Raw genomic sequence first — 13,928 nt, forward strand, 5'->3', positions numbered from 1 at the left:
CCAAAGGCCGAGGAGTGGGCCAGGAGTGGTGGCTCGTGCCTGTAATCCCAGCATTTTGGGAGGCAGAGGTGGGAAGATCCCTTGAGCCCAGGGGTGTGAGGCTGCGATAAGCTATGATCATGCCAGTGTACTCCAGCCTGGGCGACAAACCAAAAACCTGTCTCTACATTAAAAAAAAAAAAAAAAGACTTAGTTGGGGGCAGGTGAGAGGGTTAAGGGTTGGAAAGATGTCAAAGGGTACAAATTTCAGTTAGACAGGAGGAATAACTTCAGAGACCTCCTGTACAAAATGGTGACTATAGTAAGTAACAGTGTATTGTATTTTTAAAATCATGTAGAGAGTAGATTTTGTGTTCTCACCACAAAACAATAAGTATGTAAATTAACACATATTAATTCACTTGACTGATAACCTATAGGTCACATTGGGCGGGCTTCCAAATTAACCTGCAGGGGGAGGTCTTACGACGCCTGTCCTTTCCTGTCCTGTCCCAGAGTAAAGAATCTTACCATGAGTCCCTCAAATTGTTGATGTACTGATTAATACATAACCTACTGAAACTGAAAGGGACCTGATTTGTTTCTGAATCATCAAGTTTTGGTGACTGGTTTCTGCATCATGAAGTTTACTAATTGTCTTGCATGTAGACATTTTAGCCTGTATATCATCTGTAGCCAGTGATGATAACCTCTGTATCATGCCCTCCAATGAAAAGAACAACCCTGGTATGAAGAGTCCTCCTCCGATCTTCTACACTTTCCCACAAAAGCCTTCCAACTCGAAGCGGATTCTGGGACACACCCAGCTTTGTTGCTGTGTCTTCCTTGATAGGGCCTCACATTTGGCTTCCAATAAAACTTTATCGAACTATTTCTGCCTCAACAGACTTAATTTTGGTTGACACCATAATTAATGCATATATTAAAACATCATAAGGCTGGAAGTGGTGGCTCATGCCTGTAATTCCAGTACTTTGGGAGGCTGAGGCAGGCTGGTCACTTGAGGTCAGGAGTTTGAGACCAGCCTGGCTAACATGGCAAAATCCTGTCTCTACTAAAAATATAGAAATTAGCTGGGTGTGATAGCTCACGCCTGTAATTCCAGCTACTCAGGAGGCTGAGGCACAAGAATCGCTTCAATCCAGGAGGTAGAGGTTGCAGTGAACTGAGATGGCACCACTGCACTCCAGCCTGTGTAAAGGAGTGAGAGACTCTGTCTCAAAAAATAAAATAAAATAACAAAATAAAATAAAACATCATGTTGTATATGATAAATATATACAATTTTTATGTGTCCATTTTAAAGGAGTGGTACAGAAGGGGAGGTAATAATTGAAGCCAAAGAAAAAAGCAGGACTGTCCTAGGGAGGGTTTGGTGTGCCATGTTTATCCTGAGGTAATAGGAAGCCACTGTGAGCTTATGAATTGATTGCTCTGGTAGCTGGGGGAGGGTGGATTTGCAACTGTGGACAAGGTGGTTCTTGCAGTCTTCCTCAGTGTCTGGAGTAGATTTTGCATCAGAAATGCTGTTTATCTGACTGCAGAATTTATTTGCCCAATTACCTATTTAATTAACTTAATACAATTCTACTTCATTGCCATGCCTTGTTTGGCTTTCACTTTGGCATTTCAGATTTGGATGCAATTTGACAGTTTGAATTCTCAGCACCAAGGAATATTTGCCAACAGAAGTGACACAAATGGTATTTCTTTCAAAACCGTGATATTTTGCTCATGTGACATATGTTTCTTTCAAGCTAAATAACTTCCAACCCTTTCAGCTGCCAGGGACATCCTGAAATTAAACGTCTCAGTGTGTCACACCCCGTAGGAATCTTATAATACTGTGTTCAGTGAAAAAGCAAATGGAATTGAAGGAACCTGCCTTCCCCAGCACTAAAATGATCCAAGGGATGCTTGCGTTCAGTTTCTAAGAGAATCTTAGGGTCTGAAATGTACTCTAGGATGATGAGCCAATAATAACAACAGTGCTCACAGTTTTACAGTTTTCAAAATGAGTCCACTTAATTTTTCCCCTTCATTTCCCTAAATGCTTATCTAAATAGGTATGTGAGTAATAAGACTTTATGGTGAAATAAATTTGGAAGACACAAGCTTCTTTACTGTAGGAATTGAAAGCCTTTACTACATTAAAGTGATTTATTTATTTATTTTTATTGCATTTTAGGTTTTGGGGTACATGTGCAGAACGTGCAAGATAGTTGCATAGGTACACACATGGCAGTGTGTTTTCCTGCCTTCCTCCCCTTCACCCACAATTGGCATTTCTCCCCAGGCTATCCCTCCCCAGTTCCCCCCGCCGCTGTCCCTCCCCTATTCCCCCCAATAGACCCCAGTGTGTAGTACCCCCTTCCCTGTGTCCATGTGTTCTCATTTTTCCTCACCCGCTGAAAAGAGTATGGGACAGAACCTCCCAAGCCACTAAAAAACAATGGGCAGCCCACAGAGCAGCCTTGGGAAAATTCACTATTTTTTTGTCTAGAGAGGTAGTGCGGCAAGTGGCGTTTTTTCTTTTTTATTAAAATAAGGAAAATGGAACGGATTCCAAACTGTAAGATCACTACCAACTAAATCAATTTAACAGGTGTCACACAGCAATAGAATAAAAAAAAAAATAGATTCTGCTATTTTAACAAATAGAGTGCACTCAGAGTCACAATATCAACATGTGTTTCTGTGGGTTGCAGTCACTGTGTGAAGGGAATTATCTGAGATCACTTGGCCAATGAATGAGTCAGGACAGGGCAGTTAGATCTTGTGGTTATTGCCTACTCATTTGTTGGCAGACTAGTTTCAGAAAAATTTTTTTTGGCTGGGTGTGGTGGCTCATGCTTGTAATCCCAACAGCTCTGGAGGCTGAGGCGGGAGGATTGCTGACCCCAGGAGTTTGAGGCCAGTCTGGATAACATAAGGAGACCCTGTCTCCACTAAAAACAGAGAGGTGATTGTCTACCATTCTACCTTTTCCCACATTCTGCTGCTGCTGCTGCTGTTACTGCTGAACTTAGGGAAATTATCTGACGTTTCTGAACTCAGTTTCCTCATCTACAAAATGGATACAGTCTCCGCTTTCAGTCAGGTGCAGTGGCTCATGCCTGTAATCCCCAGGACTTTGGGAGGCCGAGGTGGGAGGATTGCTTGAGGCCAGGAGTTTCAGACTAGCCTGGGCAATATAGCAAAACCCCATCTCCACAAAAGAAAAAAAAATTAGCTGGGCACGATGGCACCCACCTGTGGTCCCACTACTCAGAAATCTGACTGAGGTGGGAGGATTGCTTGAGCTTGTGAGGTAGAGACTGGAGTGAGCTGTGCACTCTGGCTCGGGAAACAGAGCGAGACCCTGCCTCAAAAAATTTAAAAAAAAAATAAAATAAAAAAGCAAGTAGGTAAAGAGCCAGCATAGAGAATCCACCATACAATATTATTTTTTCAATTGTACCCACCTATCTCCAAAATAAATTACTAAGGAATTCAGCTTTTATTCTCTAAACCAGAATTTTTCCCACCAAATTTTCCAATTTTCCATATTGTATCAACCATCAAATCTGATAATTACTCAGACTTTTTATAAATGCAACAGAAGATGTACAACCAGACACTTCTTTCACCATTTTTGCTAATGTACTGCTATTCTCAGAGTACTGAAACTTCACAGTCCTCTTCGGTGCTTATATTACTCCAAACGCCCTGCATTTCTTCCCCGGTTTCTGCTCCTCACTCCCCTGTTTTGAATGACATCTGACACTTCGATTACTGCAGCGATCTTTGAATCAATTTTCCCAGGCTTCTTTCTCCTCTGCTCCCTGCCTCAAGTTTAATCTTTCCTAAGAATTGTTTCGGTACTGTAATGATCCCGCATGTAGCTTTGAGCCACTGAAAAGTTTCTGGCAGATTAAAAACAACTTTTATAAAATTTGTAGAGTGCTTTACCATTGCCAGAATGGTTTTAGTATACATAGTCTCTTAACTTCAACAATAATCTCATTTCAGAGATGCAGAATCTGAGGCTCAGAGAAGTAACTTGTTCCTGTGTTCCACACTGGCAAGTTTGACTGAGAGTCGTATCTGATAACACTGAATGAGGATTTGGTGTTAGCTTCAGGATCTTGAAACTTCAAATCAAACTTTCAAGGTTTTTCAGAGTTTTTCCCCGCCTGAATTCTAGCCTTACCTCCAGGTATTCTAGTATTGCAGCCTAAGTGGCTTACTCCCCATCCACAGCTGTTATTTTTTCCCTTTTTAAATTCATTTGTTTTCTCTGCCTGCCTAGAATGCCTTGACATCTCAGTTCTTCTCCTTCTGAAACCCCATTTCATTGGCCTTTTCTCAACCTATTATTCAAGATTTGGTTCACCTCCAAGTATATCTGCTATCAATAGGTTTGAACCATTTTTGAATTTTTATTGTATATCTAATTTTACTAATTTTACTTATTTGTGACATCCTATCAACTACAGAATTTTCTAGGTAGTAAATGATGTCTTTTTTTTTTTTTTTTTTTTTTTTGAGACGGAGTTTTGCTCTTGTTACCCAGGCTGGAGTGCAATGGCGCAATCTCGGCTCACCGCAACCTCTGCCTCCTGGGTTCAAGCAATTCTCCTGCCTCAGCCTCGTGAATGGCTGGGATTACAGGCGTGCACCACCGTGCTAGCTAATTTTTTCGTAATTTTAGTAGAGACAGGGTTTGACCATGTTGACCAGGATGGTCTCGATCTCTTGATCTCGTGATCCACCCGCCTTGGCCTCCCAAAGTGCTGGGATTACAGGCGTGAGCCACCGTGCCTGACCCCAATGTCTTTTTTTTTTTTTTGAGACAAAGTCTTGCTCTGTCACCCAGGCTAAAGTAAAGTGGCACAATCATAGCTCACTGCAACCTTGAACTCTTGGCCTCTAGCAATCCTCTTGCCTTGGCCTCTCAAAGTGCTGGGATTACAAACATGAGCCACTGCATGCAGCCTGTTCCTTTTCGTATTCTCCACAGCTCCACATGCATTTTTTGCCACGTAAATGAGCCTCAAATATTAGATTTAATTTGTGATTAAAACTTAAGACCAATATAGCAGTGGCCCCACAGAACTTCATTGTACAATCTAGTGAATGTTACTAGGGTTGAAAATCTTTATTTTAATTTTTGCTTGCCAGAACATATATTTTCAAAATTGGTGCTCTCTGATGGAGAACAAAATCAACTATTTAGTTAGGAGTCATATCCAAATGTCATTACCCAAAACCATAAAATGTAAAGAACTATTTCAGGATTTTCAAAGTCTAGCAGAAGAGGGAAAACAAATTCTTGTTGTATATAAACTACAGTGCAGGAGTGTATTGTTAAGATTTACAATTTACAAAACATCTTCTGGTATTTTGGAACTTCCCAGTGAACTGGGAGTTAGGGTAGGGAGATATCATCTAAAGAAGAGATAAGAGAGCACTGAGTCAGCACAGTTGCTCACGCCTGTTAATCCCAGCATTTTGGGAGGCTGAAGCAGAAGGATTGAGGCCAGGAGTTAGAGACCAGCCTGGGGCAACAAAGTGAGGCCTTGTCTTTACAAATGACAAAAACATTAGCCAGGCTTGGTGGCATGCAACTGTGGTCCCAGATACTTGAAAGACTTAGATGGGAGGATCACTTGAGCCTAGGAGGTTGAGGCTTCATTGAGCCCTGATCACCCCACTGCACTCCCTAGCCAGGGCAACAGAACGAATTCCTGTCTCAGAAACAAACAAACAACAACAACAACAAAAGAAACTAAAAAAAGGCAAAACAAAACAAAGAAACAAACAAAAAACACCATGTTAAAGGTTAAGCAGCTTGCTTAGAATCCCAGGAGCCATAAAGCAGAAGATCCAGGACTTGAACCCAACATGCAGATATTCCCAGGATGTATCTTCAGATTCTTACTATGTGCAAAATACACTCTTAGGTTTAGGGAGGTAGGAGAGAGAAAAGTTTAAGCTGTAATTACAGGCTGGGTACTCAGTGGCTTATAATCCCAGCACCTTGGGAGGCCAAGGTGGGCAGATCACTTGAGCTTAGGAGTTTGAGACCAGCCTGGGGAACATGGTGAAACCCTATATCTACAAAAATACAAAAATTAGGAAGGCACAGTGGCTCATCCCTGTAGTCCCAGCTACTCAGGAGGCTGAGATGGGAGGATCACTTGAGTCCAGGAGAGGTGGAGGTTGCAATAAGCTGAGATCATGCCACTGCACTCCAGCCTGGGTGTCAAAGCCAAGACCCTGTATTAAAAACAATTTAAAGCTTGCAATAAAGCAGATAGAGCCATATATTCATTTATCAGTTAAGCTTGTAACTGCAGCGGCCTCGAGCTAGATAAACAAACGAGGCAAACGTTCTGCCTCAGGATGACACATCTATGTAAATGTCACAGATGTTATACAGGATTAGGTTCATTACAAGGTACAATGGAGCATAAAGTTGAAGCTTGTCAATTCCACCCCATCATAGATACAGTAAAAAAGAGTTTACAGAGGAAGTGACTTAAATGGAGACTTTAAAGGGGGATGGTCACTTTCCAGGGACATGGGATAAGAAATGGAATTTGTGATTGAAGAAGCAGCTTTAGAAAAGGCAGAAGCATTCTGAGGCAGGGCTTACAAGGTAGATCAACCTTCTAAGCATAGTGCCATTTATCTTGCCTGATGGAAGCTATTGATATATGTATGTGTATGTGTTTTTTTTTAACAGGAAAGAGACAGAATTGGATATTTTTTTAATACAAGGCGGAAAAAGTGCTATAATTAGAGGTACGAATAATGACTAAGGAAGCACAGAAGGCTCTTTGAACTCAGTCAGGCTCCTACATGTTATTTTGAAATTAAAAGTAAGTAATAGGTATATATGGGTAAACAGTGACAGGCCCCTATGCTTGTCACTCACCCACCCACCACCCCTTGCCACTCATTCCTAGCTTCACATAACCTCTATTTTTAGTTTCTTTTTAATCCTTTCACAGTTTCTTTGTATCTAGGCAATCATACAGGAAGTATATTTTTAAAATTTATCCCCCTTTTTATTAAAGAGTACCATGCCACACCTGGTTCTTCCCCTGGCTGTTCTTAATGTATCTTGGTAATCTTTCCATACCTCTCCTTTTAGAGTGCTTCCTCATGCGTTTTTCCTTTTATATGCAGAATATTCCATGATGTGAATGTTCCGTAACTTACTTAATTTATTCCTGGCTGGTTGTAGTGGCTCAGGCCACAATCCCGGCACGTTGGAAGGCCAAGGTGGGAGGATTGCTTGAACCCAGTTCGAGTCCAGCCTTGGCAACCTAAGACCCTGTCTCTATTAAAAAATAAATTTAAAAAAATGAAAATTTATTTTCTGCAGAAGGACACTTGATTTGTTTCTATCCTTTGCTATTCCAAGCTATGCCACATAAAAGGCTGAGCATGGTGGGTCACACCTGTAATCTCAGCACTTTGGGAGTCTGAGGCAGGTAAATCACTTTGGGAATCTGAGGGAGGTAAATCATATTGGCTAGTTAGTAAGACCTGCCACAGCCAATATGGTGAAACCCCGTCTCCACTAAAAACACGAAAAATTAGCCAGGCTTGGTGGTGCATGCCTATAGTCCCAGCTGCTCGGGAGGCAGAGGCAAAAGAGTTACTTGAACCTGGGAGGCAGATGTTGCAGTGAGCCAAAATTACACCACTACACTCCAGCCAGGGCAACAGAGCAAGACTCCATCTCAAAAAATCAAAACCAAAAAAAAAAAAAAAACCCAAAAAACTATGCCACATACAGGGTCTTGGACAGCTATCATCTCACATGTGTGTAAGTTTGTCTATGGGACTAGGAATTTCTGGACAAAGTATATAAGTATTTGGAATTTTGGTAGGTCCTGCCCAATTCCCATCCTTAAGGGATTCTCATATTTCTAATATTTCTATTCTTCAGAGTAGAATTATTTTTAGGGCAGGGACTCTATCTTGTTCATCTTTACTTTCTTGGCCCTAGCTAGAAAGTACTTACTAGATGGTGTTGAATTAATTTCTACCTGAAGACACAGTTGGAGAAGCTCTGAAGCTCAAGCCCCTTGAAAGGGGCACCATTGTTGGTGAGATATAATCAGCTTCCCCCATTCCCTTCCAAACAAATTGTGGCAAAGACAAAGCAAATACTTAATCCAGGCTGGCGGCTCATGCCTGTAATCCCAGTACTTTGGGGGGCCAAGGTGGATGGATCACCTGAGGTCAGGAGTTTGAGACCAGCCTGGCCAATGTGAAGAAACCCTGTCTGTACTAAAAAGAAAAAAACAAACAAAAAACAAAAAACAAAATTAGCCGGGTATGGTGTCACATGCCTGTAATCTGAACTACTTGGGAGTCTGAAGCAGGAGAATCTCTTGGACCTGGGAGACAGAGGTTGCAATGATCCAAAATCATGTCATTGCACATCAGCCAGGGTGACAAAAGCTAAACTCCATCTCAAAAAAAAAAAAAGACTTAATCCAGAAACATATCCCACATCTCTCCCACATCTTGAGAGCCAGTGGACACTGTTATCATATGTTCTAGAAAAGGCCACTTACTACTAAATTTTAAGTATTAATTTACTATTCTGTCTTTTTTGAGGTGGGAAAAATACTTTTTCTTTTTTTTTTTTTTGAGATGGAGTCTTGCTCTGTTGCCCAGGCTGGAGTGCAATGGCATGATCTCATCTCACTGCGACCTCCACCTCCTGGGTTCACGAGATTCTCCTGCCTCAGCCTCCTGAGTAGCTGGGATTATAGGCTCATGCTGCCATGCCCAGCTAATTTTTGTATTTTTAGTAGAGACAGGGTTTTACCATATTGGTCAGACTGGTCTCAAACTCCTGATCCTCTGATCTGCCTGGCTTGGCCTCCCAAAGTGCTGGGATTGCAGGTGTGAGCCACCATGCCCAGCCAAGGGAAGAATATTTTCAAAAGTCTTATTTGTAATTTTAAAAAATTCTGATGCAAACAGTAGTGTAATCTTTTAAAAAGAATATCCTGTGCTCTTTTAAAGTTATTGTTTAGGTTCAAAGTCACTTTTAAAGACCCTAAAAGTTCTTTACAGATACAACCTTAAAGCAATACCAGTGACAGTGACAATGGGAACTAGTTTCCTTCTTCTGTGCCTAGGAAAGACTGAGTCACAGTGGATCCAGAGACTGAATCGAGTCACCGTTAGTCAGGGGCAGGCCTTGGAATACATGAGTATTTCTTACCACACTCACCCACTTATGCACAAAAGCACATTATGAATACTAACACTTTTCAAAGCTTTGCCGGACAATCTTTATTTTCTCTCTTCTAAAATTACCCAAAACCTTATATGTTCCTTGCAAGTTGTTCTAAAACAATTTGTTGATATCAGAACACTTTCCTTTTAAAGACCAGATGACTTAAAAAGACTAAAAGCAAATTTAATCTTTACCAAGTTAGCTTTTCTTTTCTGGAAAGTGCCTGCTCCAACATATGGCATTGGAATGGCGCAGTGTAACCTGTTCTTCATCCATAGTTTGCATGGTGTATATTTTGTGCAAAAGGAAACTGGAATCCTCAAGCCCTTAACTTCTACCCCAACAAGTGCCCTTGATTTCTTCTGGACTGTGAATCTAGGTCCAGGTGGACTGAGTCTCCCCAAGTACATTCACAGATGCAACAGTTGCACTGCTGTTCACACACCATTTATTTCTCAACATCCTATGAAACAACCAGGTGGAACACTCATTATTTTCTATTTCAGGATGGAGTAGACATCAACTCAACCCAGAACTATTCATGTATCTTCAATTTATACTCAGGAGGCAATGGAATATTTTTGTGGAAATGGAGACATAGATAGCTCTATCCATCTTCCATCAGTGACAGCCTGTTAGGTGGTCACAGCCATTCTAAGCCCCAGTGTCCTCAGCTAACAGAGGACGTGAAATTCTTGTATAGATTTATTTTCTTAGCAGTCATGATAATCCAAATATGGTTTGATGACTCGCACTTGATATTTCTGGGAGTCTCTGAACAGTAGATTGGCACACAGATTCAAATGTAGTTGAGAAACAAATAGTTGAAAAAAAAATACGATTGGGAAGAGAGAGGTAGAAATCATGAGACTCAGTGACAATAAAGCCATAGAGCGCAGGCTGGGTGGCTTCGGGTGGTTTATCATTGCCTGACACTGCGTGGAAAATTCTGCAGATACCTGTTTATGTGTGTTTTTCAAAACACAAGCTTTATTCCTGAGGTCTCTGAGAGGGTTTGAAACCTTTTCTTCTCTCCCAGACTGAAAATGAAGATATCGGATTCTGCTAACAGTCTGCGCAGAGGATAGAATCCGTTAATCTCATTTCTTCCTCCTTCTATCTGTCCCCTGCCCTCAACAAATCTTTGGATTAAAAGGGACCTCAGCAGAAAATACAGGGAAGAAGTTTTAAATTCCTGATTTTTATCTTTTTACTTTCTAGAATTATTATTATTATTATTATTTTAAGACAGGGTCTCACTCTGTTGCCCAGGCTGGAGCATAGTGGTGCAGTCACAGCTCATTGCAGCCTCAACCTTTTGGGCTCAAGACATCCTCCTGCCATAGCCTCCCAAGTAGCTGGGACTACAGGCATGTACACCATGCCCAGCCAATTTTTAAAATTTTTAGTAGAGACAAAGTCTTGCTATGTTGCTCAGGCTGGTCTCGAACTCCTGGTCTTAAGCAATCTTCCCACCTTGGACTCTCAAAATACTGGGATTACAGGCATGAGCCACCACACCAGACCTATTTTCTAGAATTTTTTTTTTTTTTCAAGACAGAATTTCACTCTGTCACCCAGGCTGGAGTGCAGTGGCATAATCTACGTTCACTGCAACCGCTACCTCCGAGGTTCAAGCAATTCTCCTGCCTTAGCCTCCCGAGCAGCTGGGAATACAGCTAATTAGAAAAAATTAGCTGGGCGTGGTGGCAGGCACCTGTATTCCCAGCTGCTCGGGGAGTAGAGATGGGGTTTTACAGGGGTGAGTCACCTCTCCTGGCCTAGAATTCTTTAGATGGCTTTAGATATGGCTTCCCTTGATAAGCTGAATTCTTTTGTGAGCAGGCTTTTTTTTTTTTTTAATCACAAAGATATTTTATGTATTCTTTGCATTTAAATTTGCATTCCTTAGCTCATTTAAGAGCTTGGCTGAAAGCTAAATAAAATTCATTAAAATGGCTTCTCTCAGCAACACTTAGCCCTGTGTTTTTTATTTTTTGCATATTTCTATACATGATTAAAATTATCCAGTCACCAAATTCCCATTTTAATATGCTGAAATGATTTAGGATTTGGAGTTTTACTGTCATTATTTGTAGCCAACAGAATTAGTTATCTGAAAGGCTCTTGCTGTTTCCAATGCTAATGGAAGGCAGGGCTTGTCCTAACTTGAGTGGTTCTGTCTGAACTCTGGCTTTACCTGGTCAGAATCATAAACAAGTGGCCTCAGGACCCTTCAGCCCTACCTGAGGAGCTGCAAAGTCACCTTTAGAAGGTTCTTTGGTTCATTTTTGCCTTTTAGTACCCTTTCTAGGAGGCTTTATTCTTAGCACTTTCTTGCCTTTTCTAGAACAATCTGGAAGATTTAAAGCACCTTATTATCGACCTATATGGGTTTTATAAGTATGTTTCAAAATGAGTGATTGTAGCTGTTTTTAATAATAAAAATGCTGTTACATATATGGAATCTTTGGTAAGGTTTTGGGGAAAAAAATGCGGTTTAGAGATACTTTTCACTTGTTGAGTACTTATTGATTATAACTGAGAATGCTGAGGCTCAGAGGCTTGGAGCTGCAGGCCACCTATCTAGGCATGGCAGAAGTCAAATCCAGGTCTTTGAATACAGGGCTGTCCCCACCAGTAACGTCTCTTGATTTTTTTTTAACTTCAGTGAAAAGTAAACTTCAAAGTCTTAAATCAACAGATACTGAGAAATGTGATAGAACACATTCCATAGAACAAGATTTTAAATATATATATTTTTTCTTTGTCATAGATCCCTTGGCAGTTTGGTGAAGCTGTTCTCCAAATAATGTTTATAAATATGTAGAATGAAAATATACAGGATTACAAAGGAAACCAAATATTTTAAAATATAGTTACCAAAATGTCTTTAAAATGTATAAGAATCTGGCTGGGCGCAGTGGCTCACACCTGTAATCCCAGCAATCTGCCCCCAGGGGCAGATCACCTGAGGTCAGGAGTTTGAGAACAGCCTGACCAACATGGTAAAACTCAGTCTCTACTAAAAATACAAAAATTAGCCAAGCCTGGCGGCAGGCGCCTGTAATCCCAGCCACTCAGGAGGCTGAGGCAGGAGAACAGCTTGAACCCGGGAGGTGGATGGTACCGTGAGCCAAGATCACGTCACTACACTTCAGCCTGAGCAACGAGAGTGAGACTCCATCTCAATAAACAATAAAGAATGAGTGTAATATCTAATTTCAAAATAGAGAAAACGTATATGACATTGCAAGGTATCTGCAAGACTTTAAAGGGATCTGAAAACATTGAATTTTTGTTGGTGGCAATGTCACAGATACTACTTATCTTAACCACCATGATTTGTTGTCTACATTTGTAATGAAAGATGTTATATTTCACTTAGAGATTAGAAATAGAGATGTAATTTTTTTTTCCTCATTCAAGTTTGTGGACACCAGAAATCTGGACAGCAGGAATAAGGACCTACTCAGAATTTTCAAACCGTAGGATTATGTTTTTCTTTCCATGCTTCTGGAGAACGACATCATTTCCTTTCTTTTCTTTTTAAAGGGTGAGAAGAGCTACACTTACCTTCTAGGGTCTCGCACTGGACTAGGTTGATATAGTCCTGCTGGGTCAGGAGGCTGGCCTTACATCCTCGAACCAGGCCCTCCAGGTAGCCATGGTCCACATTGAAGTACAGCTCTGCACCTTCCAGCATGGGGGAAGAGGCTGCAGCCAAGGCAGGGTAAAACAGCTCTGTAGTCCTGGACGGCCCCTGAAGACCTGGCGCCAGCCTGGGAAAAGCGCGAGGAATTATCAGGCAGCACAAGCGATCTATCAGGTGATAGTCAGGGTTTGTGTGACTAGTTTCCTCCGGTTTCAGTGGCTTTCAGCACAGCACACTCAGCCCTGTTTTTACAGCAACAATGAATCAGCCAGATGACCCAAGTAAACAAACCACCATTGGGATAAAGAGATGTGAGAGTCAGGAGAGGATCCAGGCTCAATTCTCACCCTCCCACAGTTAAGACCCTTCCCAGCTTTGCTACTGGGAGGCTTCAGACTCCTGAGTGTTTTGTAAGCATTCCCCAGTTGAGCTTTCAACTGTAATTTACACTAATCCAAAATTCTTTAAGGACTATTAATAGGAAGAAAGGGTCTTTTAATAAAAATAATTTAATTTAGGCCAGCATGGTGGCTCACCTGTAATCCCAGCACTTTGGGAGGCTTAGGCAGGCAGATCACCTGAGTTCGAGACTAGCCTGACCAACATGGTGAAACTCTGTCTCTACTAAAAATACAAAAATTAGTCAGGCTTTGTGGCGCATGCCTGTAATCCCAGCTACTTGGGAGGTTGAGGCACGAGAATCAATTGAATCTGGAAGGCAGAGGTTGCAGTGAGCCAAGATTGTGCCACTGCACTCCAGCCTGGGGGACAGAGTAAGAAATATATAAATAAATCAAATGTGCCTAGGCAGTTTGAAGAGTTATGAGAAGCGAATTCGGCTACACAGTTCATTTTTAAGACTAATGGTCAGAAATGTCCTAAAATTGCCAAAGGCTGGTAGCTGCTTTCTAGCCAGTCTAAGGGCATAGCCCAGAAAACAATCCTGGAAGCAGATACACAAGGCTATAATTCTATAATAAGAAGCCACTACGTTTGCAAAATTGGACTGTTTATAAGGCA

The 13,928-nt window shown here is 41.3% G+C and overlaps 1 protein-coding gene across 1 annotated transcript in view; it reads right to left on the reverse strand.

Annotated features, from left to right (window-relative positions):
* The window catches only part of ATP6V0D2 (ATPase H+ transporting V0 subunit d2), a 56,370-nt gene extending 43,341 nt beyond the window's left edge, over positions 1-13,029 (reverse strand). The window contains exon 1 of the mRNA XM_002759043.7: positions 12,830-13,029. Within this exon, the coding sequence (XP_002759089.3) occupies positions 12,830-12,959 (130 nt within the window). The 5' untranslated portion in view covers positions 12,960-13,029. The remainder of the gene's footprint in view (positions 1-12,829) is intronic.
* Positions 13,030-13,928: the final 899 nt, after the last annotated feature.

Source organism: Callithrix jacchus, chromosome 16, assembly GCF_049354715.1.
Source record: "Callithrix jacchus isolate 240 chromosome 16, calJac240_pri, whole genome shotgun sequence".
Taxonomy (NCBI): Eukaryota; Metazoa; Chordata; class Mammalia; order Primates; family Cebidae; genus Callithrix; species Callithrix jacchus.